General features: G+C 45.9%; 1 protein-coding gene across 5 annotated transcripts; it reads right to left on the bottom strand.

Annotated features, from left to right (window-relative positions):
* Positions 1–9,084: 9,084 nt before the first annotated feature.
* On the bottom strand, positions 9,085–16,891 carry SMKR1 (small lysine rich protein 1). Of its 5 annotated transcripts, none has more exons than XM_043589512.1 (3): positions 16,678–16,890; positions 16,532–16,580; positions 9,085–9,582 (listed from the first exon to the last, which is right to left on the bottom strand). In XM_043589512.1, exons 2-3 carry the CDS (start codon positions 16,566–16,568, stop codon positions 9,392–9,394), a joined length of 228 nt encoding a protein of 75 aa, XP_043445447.1. In that variant the 5' UTR covers positions 16,569–16,580; positions 16,678–16,890; the 3' UTR covers positions 9,085–9,391. The 5 variants fall into 5 exon arrangements, with proteins under 5 accessions (XP_043445447.1, XP_043445449.1, XP_043445445.1 ...); XM_043589514.1 differs by having other exon boundaries at positions 9,085–9,586; positions 16,678–16,886; XM_043589510.1 differs by having other exon boundaries at positions 9,085–9,586; positions 16,484–16,891.
* Positions 16,892–17,140: the final 249 nt, after the last annotated feature.

Here is a 17,140-nt window from a genome sequence, read left to right as displayed (position 1 = left end):
AAGGGACTGGAGTGTTCGGCCTGGAGCAGAACAGGTGTCCTCTCCACAAAGAACTGTCTCTAGGAGTGTGTAAGGCTGTCAGGTAGCAGAGCGGATGGACCTTTCTGCAGCCATAGAGGTTGAAGGGGAGAGCCAGGTGAAATCCACCAGGGGACCACCTCTGGCTGAATGCTGCTTCGAGAGCAGCAGTGCCAGCCCCCCAACGCCCCTCTCCCAGGGCAGTGGCAGCAGGCTGTAGTCAGGGTTCCGGTGATGGGTCATTGCTAAGGCTCCATGACTTGGCGAGGCCACTGAAGAAGATAGCACAGAGCAGGAACTCAGGCTTCATGGTATTCTTTCATTGTTGATCTGTCTTGAACAAATGGGAAGGTTGAACTCAGGGGATTTCTTTTCTTTTTCTTTTTTTTTTTTTTTTGCCATTGACAAAATCTTAGGTTTTTCTTTTTACATAGGAAATCAGGAAGCATGCAGTCTCAATACAAATAATGTAATTGCTGGATTATGAGTTTCATTTTGATAAATTTAAACATGGATCAAAATAAAATATTTAAGAACAGTCATCTTATTTGAATAGTCTCTCAAGAAGTTGGAGAAGAAAATGTGATCGGAGATAAGAAGAGTTTTGAAGCTTAAAACTCTGTTTTGCTCAGGTATCCTAACACCTGTGGACCCCTCTACGGGTGGCGCAATAAACAGAACACAAGAGCACAGATGCAGCATCTCGAGGATGCATTCCTTCTTGAATCGGACTCTCTGTACCACTTGTTTCTCAGCCTTAATTACTGTGTTTCCTTTTTGTTTTCTGGGTCTTTTTTATTACAAAGGTAATGTGTGCTTCAGATGGTCATTAGTGCTGCTCAGCAGATATTCCTGGTCCCCCCGGGGGGGTGGGGACAGAGGGTGGGGTGGGGGCATGTGTGGCATCGCATTTCCCCACTCCCTTAAAGTTAGGTGTGGCCATGTGACTTGTTTTGGCCAATAAAATGAGAGAAGTGATCTGTCACTTCCAGGTGGGAACTTTAAGAATCCATGTGCAGTTTATACTGCTTTCTTTCCTTCTCTCTGCCTGGCAACCTGCAGTACTCCAAGTGGTGGCTGCTCTGTAAGCCTGGGTCCCTGAGTGAGGATGCCCAGGGGCAGGACCCCAGCCCATGCTCAGTGGACATGGATCCTGAAGGAGAAATAAGCCTTTGGGTCAGCGCTCCATGAACTGAAGCTTTAATAAGAAATAAACCTTTGTTGGGGCACCTGGCTGGCTCAGTTGGAAGAGCCTGTGACTCTTGATCTCAAGGTCATGAGTTTGAGCCCCACATTGGGTGTAAGAGATTACTTAAATAAATAAATAAATAAATAAATAAATAAATAAATAAATCTCTAGGGGTGCCTGGGTGGCTCAGCTCAGGTCATGATCTCACAGTTTGTGAGTTTGAGCCCCACATCAGGCTGTGCACTGACAGTGCAGAGCCTGCTTGGGATTCTCAATCTTTCTCTCTGTTCCTTACCGTTTGTGGTGTCTTTCTCAAAATAAATAAATAAACTTTAAAAAATAAAAAAAAATAATAAACCTTTGTTGGGATGCCTGGCTGGCTCAGTCAGAAGAGTGTGTGACTCTTGATCTCAGGGTTGTGAGTTTGAGCCCCATGTTGGGTGTAAGAGATTGCTTAAGTAAATAAATCTTTAAAAAATTTCAAAATGGAAACAAACCTTTGTTGTCTTAAGCCACAGAGATTTTGGGGTTGCTACTATAGCATAAATAGCTTGTTAGAAAAATCCTTCGACAAATATTTATATGCCAGGGTGCTGACAATGTGACAGGGCACAAGAAAGTCATCAACAAGGCGACAAGCCCTGCTCTCACAGAGCTACATTCCAGCAGGGAAGATAACCATTAAACAATTAGTCACTTAATTGCAAAAGTATGGAAGATACAGAGCACTGGAGAGTGCATACAGCACATGACCTGCTTTGGCCCAGGGTCAGGGAGACTCCTCTTGGAAGATAGGAAGCTGGGGTCCTAAAGGATGGCCGGGAGCTAGCCAGGGGACAGGGAGAATAGTGTCCCACACAGGGGGAACAATAGGAGCAAAATCTCTGAGGCAGAAGGGAGCTGGAGTGGCTGGAATGCCAAGAACAGGGCGCAGAAGTGCAGGGAGGCGGGAGGCAGGCGGCACCCTGGCCACCCAGCGCTGGTGGACCTCGGTGGGAAGTTTGGTCTCAGCCCAAGAGCAGTGGGTCACCATGGGAATATTTGAGGCAGAAGAGTACCATGATCATATCGTATTTTTAGAGGGCAACAGCCAACACGGGATTTGTATGTGGTACAGAACGTCAAGTGAGGAGAAAATCAATCCGGAATTGGCTTTGACCAGCAAGACAAAACATGATGCAGCCCCCAAAGCCACCAGCAGGTGGCTCTGCCTGCACGTCTGCCCAGCCACCAGGAGTACCTGGCCACCAGTGTGACCCAGCTTCAATCAGGGGCATCTCTGGGCTCTCACAGGAACTCAGGGACACACGCTGCGTCTTCCTACCACCAGGGGGATATAAGGACGCATGGCTCCAGCCTGCGGGGCAGGGGACAGACCCGGATTCTGACAGGAGGAGGACTGGGTTTATGCACCAGCTGAAGCCCCCTTGTTCCTCCCTTCCACTTTCATGCTCATCCCCTATTATACAGAGGAGACTGACACAGGAGAACCCTTCATCCAACAGATCACGGTCCCTCTTCCCATTCTCTCACCCTCCCTGACATCTTTGCAGCATGTAGTCCCACAGACCACCCCTTTTCTTCCAGGTTTCCTCACCTTTCTTCTTCTTCTCCTCCTCCTCCTCTTCGTCCTCCTCCTCCTCCTCCTCCTCCTCCACCTCCTCCTCCTCCTTCTCCTCCTCCTCTATCTGTGCCAGTCCCAGTGTGCCTGGGTGGCTCAGTGGGTTGAGTGTCCGAATTTGGCTCCGGTCATAATCTCATAGTTTGTGAGTTCAAGCCACGCATTGGGCTTACTACTGTGAGCGCACAGCCTGCTTTGATCCTCTGTTCCCTTCTCTCTCTGCCCCTCCCCAGCCTGTGTGCTCTCTCTCAAAAATAAATAAAACATTTAAAAAAATGTAATTCTATCTGTGACAGTCTCTCTTCTTCCTTCTGCCTCTATGAAAGGAGACTATCCCCAAGGCTCCTAACTCTGCACTACTTTCTTATTTCCACAACTGACCAGCCCTTGATTTCAGCCATGAGCTTCCACTGAATACATCTAAACCTACACTCCTGGCCAACAGTTCTCTTCTGAGCCCTAGTTCCAAATTCCCCAGTGCCTGCAGGACCTCTCCCTGGATTTTCCAAGGCCACCTCATGTCTCCCAGGGAGAAGGTCTGATTCACCGAGCTCATGGCTTACAGGCCGGTGCCCAAACCTGGTGCAATCGCCGAGGGTGAGGAGGGTGGGGGAGTGGAAAGGAGAGAAGTGGGCACAGCCAAGGTGGGGCGGCATGGGGAGAACCTGGTGGGCAGGGAGGAGAGAAGCACAAAAGATGGAAAAGCACAGTCAGAGCCAGGAGAGACGGCATCAAAGAAGCCAAGAGAGGGAGTCTCAAGAAGAGGGGAATGGATGCAAGCACGGCGTTGGCTTCAGCAATTGCCATATTCTATCGGTTCTAAGACATTTTTTTTTTCACATTTGGGCATAAATGTGTCCAATGTGTCATAAAACTGATGGTATTTCATTGTTAATTGGTGACGGGCTTCCCCCCTTCCTTAGTGGTACATAAAATGATGGTATGGTTTGCAATCCATGGAATTTGAGCATTGATGGAACAACGGCACTTATCAAGCAATTTTACAGGAGTAATGGAGGCAGAAGTCTCAGTGTAGTAGGTTGAAAAGAGAGGACATCCCCAAAAAACAACTAGGTCTGGACTTTTCAAAGATGTCAACGTCATAAAAGACGAAAAAAAAAAAGTGGGGAACTTTTTCAGATTAACAGAGGCTATAGAGACACAACAACTACATTACCATGACAGAGATATTGCTGACCAAAAATCCATAAAGAATATTAGTGGGATGGTTAGAAAAAAAATGAATATAGGCTATAAAAGAATGTTGTATTGATCTAAGTTTCTTGACCATGATAATCTCATTGTGGTTATATACTGGAACATCCTTGTCCAAGGAGCTGAAGTACTTAGGAGGAAGAGTAATGATGTATGCAACTAACTTTGAAATGTTTCAGTGGACTTCAAGCTGTATTACAAAGCTGTAATCATCAAGACAGTATGGCACTGGCACAAAAACAGACACTCAGATCAATGGAACAGAATAGAGAACCCAGAACCCAGAAATGGACCCACAAACGTATGGCCAATTCATCTTTGACAAAGCAGGAAAGAATATCCAATGGAATAAAGATAGTTTTTCAGCAAGTGGTGCTGGGAAAACTGGACAGCGAGAAAAATGAACCTGGACCACTTTCTCACACCATACACAAAAATAAACTCAAAATGGATGAAAGACCTAAACGTAAGACAGGAAGCCATCAAAATCCTGGAGGAGAAAGCAGGCAAAAACCTCTTTGATCTCGGCCGCAGCAACTTCTTACTCAACACGTCTCCGGAGGCAAGGGAAACAAAAGCGAAAATGAACTATTGGGACCTCATCAAAATAAAAAGCTTCTGCACAGCGAAGGAAACAATCAGCAAAACTAAAAGGCAACGGACAGAATGGGAGAAGATATTTGCAAATGACATATCAGATAAAGGATTAGTATCCAAAATCTATAAAGAACTTATCAAACTCAATACCCAAAAAACAAATAATCCAGTGAAGAAATGGGCAAAAGACATGAATAGACACTTCTCCAAAGAAGACATCTGGATGGCCAACCGGCACATGAAAAAATGCTCAACATCACTCATCATCAGGGAAATATAAATCAAAACCACAATAAGATACCACCTCACACCTGTCAGAATGGCTAACATGCACAACTCAGGCAACGACAGATATTGGCGAGGATGCAGAGAAAGAGGATCTCTTTTGCACTGCTGGTGGGAATGCAAACTGGTGCAGCTACTCTAGAAAACACTATGGAGGCTCCTCAAAAAATTAAAAATAGTTCTACCCTACGACCTAGCAGTTGCACTACTAGGTATTTATCCAAGGGATACAGGGATGCTGTTTCAAAGGGGCACCCCTATGTTTATAGCAGCACTATCAACAATAGCCAAAGTATGGAAAGAGCCCAAATGTCCATCGATGGATGAATGGATAAAGAAGATGTGGTATATATATAATGGAGTATTACTCGGCAATCAAAAAGAATGAAATCTTGCCATTTGCAACTACGTGGATAGAACTGCAGGGTATTACGCTAAGTGAAATTAGTCAGTCAGAGAAAGACAAATATCATATGACTTCATTCATATGGGGACTTTAAGATACAAAACAGATGAACATAAGGGAAGGGAAACAAAAATAATATAAAAACAGGGAAGGGGACAAAACATAAGAGACTCCTAAATATGGAGAACAAACAAAGGGTTACTGGAGGGGTTGTGGGAGGGGGGATGGGCTAAATGGGTAAGGGGCACTAAGGAATCTACTCCTTAAATCATTGCTGCACTACATGCTAACTAACTTGGATGTAAATTAAAAAAAATTAAAAAGTAAAAAAATAAAATAAATAAAATAGAAATGTTTCAGAAAAAAGTGTGCATATATATATATTTATGTGTATGGAATATACATTTTAACATGTTGCCACATTTGCATAAATACACATATATGCATACATAATACATATACTTGTATAATATACATATTATAGAGATCCACAAATTAATATTTTGCCACATTTGCTCACTATGATTATATGTATATAGAAAAAATATACATACATATATGGGTGTTTACATGTATATACATATATTTGTATTATACATGTATATAACATATACACATTTACATATGGGTACATGTATATACACAGTACGTGTGCATGTGCAAATATGACAAAACGTTAGTTCCTGAATCTCAATGGTTCTCAACTGGGAGCTGTTTTGTTTTGTTTTGTTTTTAATTTTTTTTAACATTTTTATTTATTTTTGAGACAGAGAGAGACAGAGCATGAACGGGGGAGGCTCAGAGAGAGAGGGAGACACAGAATCTGAAACAGGCTCCAGGCTCTGAGCAGTCAGCACACAGCCCGACGCGGGGCTCGAACCCACGGACAGTGAGATCATGACCTGAGCCGAAGTCGGACGCTTAACCGACTGAGCCACCCAGGTGCTCCAACTGGGAGCTATTTTGTGTCCCAAAGGATATTTGGTGATGTCTGAGATATTTCTGGTTGCCTAAGTTGAGGGGATGCTACCAGCATCCAGTGGGAGAGGTCAGGAATGAACATCCCACAATGCAGTGGACAGGTTCCCACAGTAACGAGTTATCCAGCCCCAAATGTTAATGGTGCCAAGACTGAGAATCCTGGTCTAGGTAAAGGGTCCGTGTGTTCATTGTACTTTCTTTCAACCTTTCTATAGGCTTGGGATTTTAAAAAATACAAAAATGGTGTTAAAAAAAAAAAAAGGTGAGAGGAAGAATGTGTGACAGAAAGGTGAGGAAGTGAAGAAAAAAGCAGAAGCAAATTCTTTCCAGGATCTTGTCTAAGAAGGGATGAATTACGGCCAGAAGGAAAGAAAGCACTCCTGTCAACCATACTAATACCCACCCCCCCATCCCATTAAGAGTCATCTTGGGTGTCCATGTTTAGTAATACCTGACCAATAATACCAGTCCTATCCCTCAGGCACAGCTGGTTGGACCAGCGGGAGGCCCCTGACCCCCCAACAGCTCATCCACTGGCTGCTACGACAGCGCCCGGTCTATTGTAAGACCAGGTGGGTCCATCAGAGTCTGTCCTGTAAGACCCAGAGAATGAAGCACGTAGGAAGCCGACGCTCGAAGGAAGCACAGTAAGAGGCCACAAGCTACAACGGGACCCACAGGGGTCCCAACAAGCTGAAGTTGGGGAAAAGCAGAAACCTACAGGAAGCAGAACTCAGGAGGCAGAGATGGGTGGAGTGCAGAGGGAGGACACGGCATCAGCAGCCGGCCTGACCAGGTGGGCACATCGTCAAAGGTGAACCAGAGACTAACTGCCCTCCTCATGATGGAACCTGTGCATCAGCCTCCTTCACTAGGTGTCAACCGTGACCGATCCAATCAGATTAGCGCTTCCTCTAGTCCAACGCTTACTAGGCTTTCTGCTCATCATTTATCTCAAAAGAAAGCGTTTCCACTTCCCGATGATCTCCTTAGCCTTTCAATGTCTGCTGCCTGGCATGTCTTTGTAGTCCCTTAAATGATGTCATCTATGCTGGGGACAAGATCAGAAAAAAGCTCTGCAAGTGCCACCTCCCTAGCCTTCCAATAAACATACACTGCTCAGATACGAGCTCCTGAACCAAGCGAGGCACACAAGGGCATTAGACATCCTACAAGCTTAAAGACTCAACTAGCCTTTTAGCACCTGGTTAGGCAGCCTTAACTAGAGCAGTACTTCTCCAAGGCTGTGGTCCGGCAGCAGCACTACGGGGGGGGGGGGGGGGGGGCATTAGAGGGAATGCAAATTCCCGAACCCACCCTCCCGCGGAGCAAGGCCCAGGGGTCTGGACTCCGACATGTCCTGCAGGTGACCATGATGCACACGCTCAAGTTTGAAACGGGGTTAGTGTGATCACAAACATAAACCACTTGGATCCATCCCAGCAGTGTCTAGGAGAGTGGGAAGGTGTTCCCTTTCCGAAGCCTGTCAACAGAGGACTGAGAGGCCCCCCTTCAGGGGAACAGCAGCACCAACCTTCGCCCGAGCAAGCAAGGGCCCCTCTGACAACTAGCCAAGGTCTCACGCAGAGTCGGCACATACGGGGCAGCTAGACCAGTGCCATTTCCAATAAACACACCCAACTTCTCTAGTGCAAGGTTTCACGTGATTTGCCTTTTTCTCTGATTATTTATGAAATCCTGAGTCCTAGGTTGCAGCCTTCCTTAGCAAACTTTATGAGTCTTTGAGACCCTCACAAGGCAACCTGTGAAACCATTATAAGCAATTCAGATGAACTAGATCATCCCTGGACAGGTGCTGCCTTAGAAGAATCGGCTTCGGGCTCACAGCTGTGACTGGAGACCACAGTGCAGGTGTCAGCGTGGGGGGGAAGTGACACGACCTGCCAGGAAGACAGAGCAGAAGCAGGGAAGGAATGCTAAGTGATTTGGGGATGGTGTTTATACTTAAAAATGCCTTTCCTTCCAAGTTGCAGATTTGGGGCTTTGGGGCCTTTTGGACTGAAGAGAAAGAACCGTAGTTTTATCTCTTAAGTGTCTCAGCACAGCCTGGGGAGGTTGTGGAATATCAGCAAAATGCCCATGGCAAGTTTCTAGCACCAATTCCATAATTAGGGTCAGCCAAGTTTAAAAGAAAGCCTGCAGAAAGTGGAAAGAAGATGTAAGTGTGGAGGAAAACCTGGTGAAGAGTCCAGTGAGACAGAAAGGAGAGATTTGCTCAGTCTCCCCACCCTGGAACACGCTCCTTTGAGTCATTTGTTTACATGTCCTAGCAAAGTCAGAGCAGGGGGGTGACAATCTTCGTCTCCACCGGTGTCCCTGGCTAATTAAAATCAGCCAAGAGTCAGACGGCTGAGAAGAAAATTATAGAAACGAAGTATTTATTATTTTTCGTGAAAAAGATGGGGAAAGAGTGCCCACGAGAGGGATGTTCAGAAGCAAATCCTCTGCTTTTTGCCACGCCTTTTCTAAATTTTTTTTTCCCCACGTTTTTATTCATTTTTGGGACAGAGAGAGACAGAGCATGAACGGGGGAGGGGCCGAGAGAGAGGGAGACACAGAATCGGAAACAGGCTCCAGGCTCCGAGCCATCAGTCCAGAGCCCGACGCGGGGCTCGAACTCCCGGACCGCGAGATCGTGACCTGGCTGAAGGCGGACGCTTCACCGACTGCGCCACCCAGGCGCCCCTGCCACGCCTTTTCTAAATAACAAACCCTGTTTGGCAAACGAAAACAATTCATGCGAGCCAGAACTGCCTTTTGAGAACAGGTTTAATTCTCACCCAGAATTATAATTTGAAAAATCCTATCAATTCCACCACGCAATTCCTGAGTAGGAACTACTCGGACTTTTTTCCCCCTGAATTTCTTCTGAAAAACCAAATTGGCTTACTGTAGCTGCATTTAGCTGGGAAGTCAAATGCACTTCTTTATCATTAACTACCATAGAAAAGCACACTTAGCTTGCGTCTCAAGTTGTCTTCGGTAAAGTCTATTTTGCTTGCAGTAGTTGTATTTTCCCGATTTCTCTTCCCCAAGTTCTGCTCTCTGTGGAACGCCATTAAGTCTTGTTTTTCCCCTTTGATTTGGGAGCACCGGGCCAACGGAAGCCTCGCAGGTGCAGGCAGTCGGCAACGTTGTGGGCGATGTAGTAGAGGTTCAGCATGGCAGCTGGGCTGAGAATGTCCACTTCCGGTTTCTTCTGTTTCTTCCCGCGAGATTTGTCCGGGCCTTTTCCTTGTTTCCCTTTACCTGGCTTTCAAAGACAAGTATATTCACAGGGCATAAATTAGTTTTTACAACCTTGACATAACTTTCAACATTTCTTATTGAACTGAAAGGGGGGGCGGGGACTCATGAAAGGAAAAAACTGTAACAATAATAAAGACTTTTGCTGGGAGTGGGAGGAGAAGTCACATGCAATCGAATTCAACAAGTGAAGCACCCGGATTAAAAAGAGACCCAACCCAGTGTAACAAACAGGTGGCCCTTGTCTGCATCGATTTGAACAAATTATAAAAAGACATTTTTAGGCAATCAGGGAAATTTGGTAATCTCAAGGAATTATTAATTCTGTTAGGTGTGATAATGGCTTCTATTGGGTCATGGAAGAAAATGTTTACACATTTCAGTGATGCACACTAAAATCTGTGGAAATGAAATGAAAGAAGGCCTCAGATGTGCTTTAAAATACTGCAGCTCCCGGGGCGCCCAGGTGGCTCAGTGAGTTAAGCATCCAGTTCTTGGTTTCGGCTCAGGCCATGATCTCATGGTTTCTGGGTTCGAGCCCTGCGTCAGGCTCTGTGCTGACAGTACAGAGCCTGCCTGGGATTCTGTCTCCCTCTCTCTCTGCCCTTCCCCTGCTTGCTCGCTCTCTCTCTCTCAAAAATAAATAAATAAACATTAAAAAACAACCTTTTTAAAATAAAAATACTGCAGCTCCCCCTGGCACCCCACCCCACAGAAGGCCAGATGAAGCCAATGTGGCAAAATCCTGACAATTTTTGAGTCCGAGAAATGGATATGTGGGGAATCACTTTACTACTCTATTTTTGTGTGTATGCATACAATCATTCGTGATAAAAATGTAATTAAAAGTATTAGCTAATCGGGACGCAAACACACATTTTGCTTGGCATTTCTTATGTTGTAGTCTCGACCTCATTAAGTAGTCGTGAGGGCGGAGACATGAATGTAAGGCGCTTAACGCAGCATCTGACTTCAAGGAAACAATAAGTGATTGTTCCCATCACTCTATCACCACTAACCCCCTGAGCTGTATTTTGAGGGAGACATTATTTATGTCTTCAAGGTGGAAAAGTGGAGGCTCAACAAGGCCACACTGCAAACCAGTGTCCAGCAGCCCAGCACCTGTGCTCTTGGCATGACTACACTGCCAGGCCGGTGCCTTCTGGGAAGAGGAATGGATCCCATCCTAATCTGGGGATAAACTGTCTGAAGTTTTGCGACAGCCACACAAAGCTGAGTTGACTCCTCATGTCCTATGGCCCACCCATACATAAAAGAACAGGAGGAAGTATATTATTTAGAAAGTGACTCTTCCAGGCAAGGGAAGGGAGAGGAGAGTGTAAGTTATCAGGAACATCCGCAAGGGCTAAATGTTTGTATAAAATAGACGTTATGTTGATAGCATCTCACTCTAAAAATGTCCCAGGCTAAACAAGGAGGAACACAGGCAATGTGTTAAAAAACACTAAAACACATTTTTGTTAAGTGAAACGGAATACACTCCTAGATAGAAAACCCAGGAACGAAGATGAGAAGTAGCTTGCAACACAGTGGCCTGGCTTTCAGGTGGAAATCCAGATTAAAACAACAACAACAACAACAACAACATGAAAACCCGTATGATAACAGTACCTCTTGGTAAAACATCCCCTGGGGGTGTAGGATGCACGTTGCCATAAGCTCCTAAAAATTCTGAGTCTTGGCTTTCTTGATGATTTTACACTTTTTTGCATGTCAACCATACGACTTACCTGGAATAACTGACCAAAAAAAATGTGCTTTAATCTCTAAAGTGGTTTGATGACTGAAACTCGCACAAAGGTTTGATATGTTCATTCAAAGTTCTCATCTCTCTGTAGAAATTGGCGAACCGACTCTAAGATTCATATGGAAACGCAAAGGACTTTGAAAAAACAAAGCTGAAGGACTAATTCTACCTCGTTTCAAGAATTATTATAAAGCTACCGTATCCAGACAGTATGGGATTAGTGTCAAGATAGACACATAGATCAATGGAAAATAATAAAGAGACCAAAAATAGGTCCACACGTATATGAACAACTAGTTTTCAACAAAAGTGCGAAAGCAATTCAATAGGACAAGGACAACTGATGAGAGACAGATGCAGAAAAATGTTCTTTAGCCCAGAAGGCTGACCTATAGCCTGCATAGTTCTGATAAGGATCAAATACACACTGGTTGCTCTATTCTTTTTTTTTTTTTTAGTGGTTGCTACATTTTTAAAGGGTCTCATGACTGCCTGGGAATCTCACCAAGAGTTAATATCAAGCTGAATGCTGCACACAAGAGAAATCTTGCGAAAGTAGTTTTACACGTAGAATTTGAAGAGAACGTTTACGATCTAATACGCTCTGCACATAGCCTCCCGTTGGAGCACTAAGCATATAACCACCAACTTCATTCAGGAAAAGCACAGCTCTTCCTGCCTAAGGGTCCTATCCCCATGCTACTTAAATAAACTTACTAAGTTGCACCTAAAATGTCTCAAGAATTCTTTCTTGACCGTCGTGTTCAATGATCCCACAACAATAATTTTTTCCCCAAGTGGGGCTGGAACAATGAATATCCATTTGCAAAAAAAAAAAAAAAAAAAAAAAAAAAAAAAGAACCTTAATCCAATGTTTTTACCATATACAAAAATTAACTCAAAATGGCTCATACACTTAAAACCAAAAAGCAAAATGCCCTAGAAGAAAATACAGGGGAAAACCTTTATGACCTTTGGTTAGGCAAAAATTTCCTGGATATGACACCAAAGCACGATCCATAGAAGAACAAATTGATAGAGTCACCATCAAAATTAAAAACTTGTGTTCTTCAAAAGATATTGTTAAGAAAATGAAAAGCTAAGCCACAGACTGGGAGAAAATATTTGCAAATCACATATCTGATCAAGCCCTTACATCAAGAATAAAGGACTCGTGAAACACAGTAAAAAAAAAAAAAACAAACAGCCCCAAAACATGGCCAACAGATCTGAACAGACACTTCCCCAAAGAAGATATACAAATGGCTGATAAACACACAAAAAGGTACTCAACACTAAGTCACTAGGGAAATGCAATTAAAACCCCAATGAGATATCAGTACACGCTCATCCAGCCACGGATGGATGGAATGGATCCAGGCATTCCACTGCGAAGTATTTACCAAAAGAAATCAAAGTGCATATCCATTCTAAGACTTGTACATGGAATGTACATAGTAACTTTATCTGTGATAGCTAAAAACTGAACACAGCTCAGAAGTCCATTAGTGAGTGAATGGATAAACAAACTGGGTATAACCACACACTGGAATACCACCCAGCAATAAAAAGGATTAACTATTGACGCATGCTACAACATGAGTGAATTTAAAAGGAATTGATTGGCTCAGTCGGTGGAGTGTTTGACTCTTGATCTCAGAGTTGTGGATTCAAGCCCCACGTTGGGTATAGGTATTACTTAAAAAATAAAATCTTGGTGGGTGCCTGCGTGGCTCAGTTGGTTAAGTGTCCGAATTCAGCTCAAGGTCATGATCTCATGGTTTGTGAGTTCAAGCCCCGCACCAGGCTCTGTGCTGACAGCTCAGAGCCTGGAGACTGTTTCAGATTCTGTTTCTCCCTCTCTCTCTGCCCCTCCCCTGCTCATGCTCTCTCTCTCTCAAAAATAAATAAACATGAAAATTTTTTTTAAAAATTGGGGGCATCTGGGTGGCTCAATCAGTTGAGCATCCGACTCAATTTTGGCTCAGGTCATAATCTCATGGTTGTGGGATTGAGCTCACCATAGGGCTCTGCACTGTCAGTGCTTGGGATTCTCTCTCTCTCCCTCTCTCTCTGCCCCTCTCTGGCTTTCTCTCTCTCTCAAAATAAATAAATACACTTTTTTTTTTTTTTTTTTTTTTTAATGAGTAAAGGGCTGATTACAGAGGAGCACAAGGAGACTTTCGGGGGTGATCAACATGCTTGTCATCCTGATTGTGGTGATGGCTCAATGGGAGCGACAGATGCCAAACTGATCAAATTGTACATTAAAATATGTGCAATTCACTGTGCATCACTTATACCTCAGTAAATCTGTTAAGAAATTATTGTAAGCGAGTGAAAACTTTCAGTTTCTCAGCTGGTTGGGTTGGCTTAATACAACTCCGTGGCCCTTGGTTGTTCCCAGTCGCAGAACACATAACTCGTGACTTGAAACTCTCCAAACTGCTTAATGAAGACCACTTGGCTCCAGCCACACTGGCCCTCCTTCTAGGTCCCTAACCTGCCCCGCTCCTCCCTGATCCCCCTGATCCCGCCCTGTTATTTCTCTTCGTGTGGGGCTCTGCTCAGATATCACCTCTCTAGAAACACCTCTCAGATACTGTATCTATATTCTATCTATAACTAGGGTGACCATATAATTTCTTGCCCAAACCAAGATACTTCAACAAACATAAACTGGGACTGTCCAAGGCAAGCAGGGAGGGGATACAGGTGGTTCCCAGCCTCCCTCTCAGCACTGTCACTTTCTAGCTCCCTACCCCAAGCACACTCCACTATGTCATAGGGCTATTTTGTTTATTTATTGTTTGTCTCCTAACCAGAGGTTTGTCTATGAGGTCACCACTTGAATTCCCAGGGCCTAGACCAATGTCTGGGACGAACAGATACTTGCCGAGTGAATAAATTGCAACTCAGATGTAATACAGTCCTAGGATTTAGAAAGCAAACGTAGATAGCTGCTTTTCTGAATTTTAAGAGGGGCTCCTTCGTTCATTCGACAAATATTTAACAAATATCTACTGAACAGCAGGACCTGCAGTTCTGGGCTCCTGTCTTCATGAGGCTTACTCTCCAGTGAGGGAGAAATTACAAACACGTTCACTCCCTCTCCCGTGAAGGAGAGGCCAGGTTATCTGGCATTCCGCTGACACAGGATGGGCAGGGTGTGACCCAATCTGGGACATGAAGGGTTCCTGAAGAGCCGCCTGTGGGCTGAGGGGCAGGGACTTCCTGTGCAAAGACTTTGAGGTTGGAGGGCACATGCCAAACTGAAGGGACCTCACAAAAAAGGTCAGTGTGGCTGGCCTATAAGCAACCATGATGGGGGCGCCAAGTGAGAGGAATTTAGGCTGGAGAGGTAGGCAATGTGCAACTCTGGCCTGCAGGCCTTTGAAGCTACAGTGTTAAACCTTTATCTGAGGAGCAGTGGAAATCCATTAGCTTAAATGGCTTTATTGAACCGTTTTTGCTTCAGTTCCCTGGGCTCTGAAAGAAAATGACAATACCAACCATGCGAAGTAACCTGGGGAATGACACAATTTAAATTAAAAGACATCTATTTAGGGGCGCCTGGGTGGCTCAGTCGGTTGAGCATCCGATTTCGGCTCAGGTCATGATCTCACGGTTTGTGAGTTCGCGCCCCGCGTCGGGCTCTGTGCTGGTGGCTCAGAGCCTGGAGCCTGCTTTCTGTGTCTCCCTTTCTCTCTGACACTTTCCTGCTCATGCTTTGTCTCTCTCTGTCTCTCAAAAATAAATAAACATTAAAAAAAATTTTTTAAAGAAATCAATTTAAAAAAAGACATTTAGTGCTTTTACGTGCAATGAAGTAGAAGGAACACAGATTTACCAAACACCTTTCTATACTACAGTCAAATGGGGGTGAGGAGTGAGGCTTTCCAAGGTGAAATAGGTGAAGCTCTGTGAGGCATAGAGGGTCATAGATACTTAGGGGGCAATACAGCAGCAGGAGGGCCCATCTTGGAGAAAAGTAGATCTGTAGCTTGAGATGGGGCAGGAGGCTTCGAAAAGAATGTGGGTCCAGTGTGGAATGTGTTTTTTGTTTTGGTTAAAGCAAAGAATATGGGAAATAGAGCTCAAGAGGTTGAGGCCTTTTTACCCCGAACTCTGAGCAGTACTTAGTTGAGCAGACAGTAGAAATTCCTGAGAACGTGGGGTGGGGGTTACAAGGTCACAGCCATTCTGGGACCATCAACCTGGCATCCAAAAGAGATGGAGAGCCCTGGGACAGAGGTAGTGAACTGCTGCTGGAATCCAGGTAGGTGGTAAGGAGGGCAGGACTTGACCAATGGCAGAGAGGGTGGGAAGCAGGTCGAAATGACTGGATGAGGGCTGATGAACGGTAATGTTTAGGAGTTTGAGGCCAGGAGAATCAACATGCCATTGGAAAATGCAGAGAAGGTAGCGGTTAAAAAGGAGCTGGATTTTGAACACAGTTGGGAAATGCTCTCTGGTGGAGAGATCCAGTAGGAAGTGGGAAATAAGGTTTAACATTTCAGAGTGGTTTGGCTTAAGATGGAGCTCTGTGAGCCAACGACTTGGAGGGGAGATAGAAGTTTAAGGATGTTGCAAGCCTTCCCAGGGATAAAATGCAAGCATTTCCTCTGCTAAAGGTTTCCTCCAAAGTCTTTCCTCAAACTAGGGTTGGAAGAGAGACTCACTCCTTAGAGCCGGCAGTCTGGATCGCACCAGGGCTCATTCTCTACTTCTTAATCCGAAGAGAAGAATCCCGCAAGGGACCCCAGAACGCAGCGGCAGCAGGAGGTAAGGGCATGGGCCAGTCGCTGTTGCCACGTACTGGAACCCTGGGGTTTCACAGCACTGCACCAGCCTCTCTTTATTGCCCACACATATGATTACGAAAGTGGCTCAACAGAACCAAAGAACGAAACCTCACAAAAAGAGGGCTCAGGCTGATTCTGCTTGGCTGTCCCCTGTGACGCGCGCAGACCACCTGGGGAACCCGTCTTTCCCATCATCCTTATACCCCAAGTGTTCAGATCACTAGGTTGGACACCACCCACAACGACAGGAGACGAAGGCGCCAATCTCGTGGCGCGGGTAACAAATCTTGCTAAAGCGTGCCTCGATGAGGCAGAACGGTATTAAACTAACCTGGCGAGAGCCTCGGTATCTCTTATACTTAAATAAGACGTGTATTACCATGGTAATTCCTCAGTTGAGCAGGTGAGTGTGGCATGGGTTCCCAATCCTGAAATAGAGAGCCCGGTTCTCCGCATCACTTGGAGGCGGCACCCCCGCGCCCATCGCCGCCGCACACCGGGCTGCCTCCGCACTCCACAGCGAACCTCCGCGGGTCCGGGGCCTTGCCACGCTTCTCAGGAGCCCCAGACGCTCAGGGGAGCCCGGCGGGATCAGGGGGCAGCCAGCCACCCAGCTGCCGCCACGCGGAGCCTGGAGACCCACCGCACGGAGGCCGCTGACCGCGCGACTCACGGCGAGCACGCCCCGCGGGCTGGGAGCACCGGGCTCACGGGCGCCTGCTGGCCGCGCGCACGAACACCCGGCGCGGCGCGCCGCGTGGGGCGGGGCGCTCAATGTTTACCTGTTGCCAGGACACCGGGGCCTGGCGCCAGGTCGTGGGGCCTCACCCGGCAGTCCTAGCGAGCAGGCGGGAGTGCGCCCCAGCCTTCCGGGGAGCGCGCGGCTGGCTGGGTCACTTCGCCTCGAGCGACGGCGACGACGGCCCCTAGTGCCCGGAAGCCCTGCCTCGCGCTGGGGGGCCTGACCCGGCAGGGCAGGGGCGCGGGG

The sequence above is a fragment of the Prionailurus bengalensis genome, chromosome A2, assembly GCF_016509475.1.
Source record: "Prionailurus bengalensis isolate Pbe53 chromosome A2, Fcat_Pben_1.1_paternal_pri, whole genome shotgun sequence".
NCBI lineage: Eukaryota > Metazoa > Chordata > Mammalia > Carnivora > Felidae > Prionailurus > Prionailurus bengalensis.
Note: the sequence above shows the minus strand (reverse complement) of the source record. Positions and strands in the feature narration are given on the sequence as shown.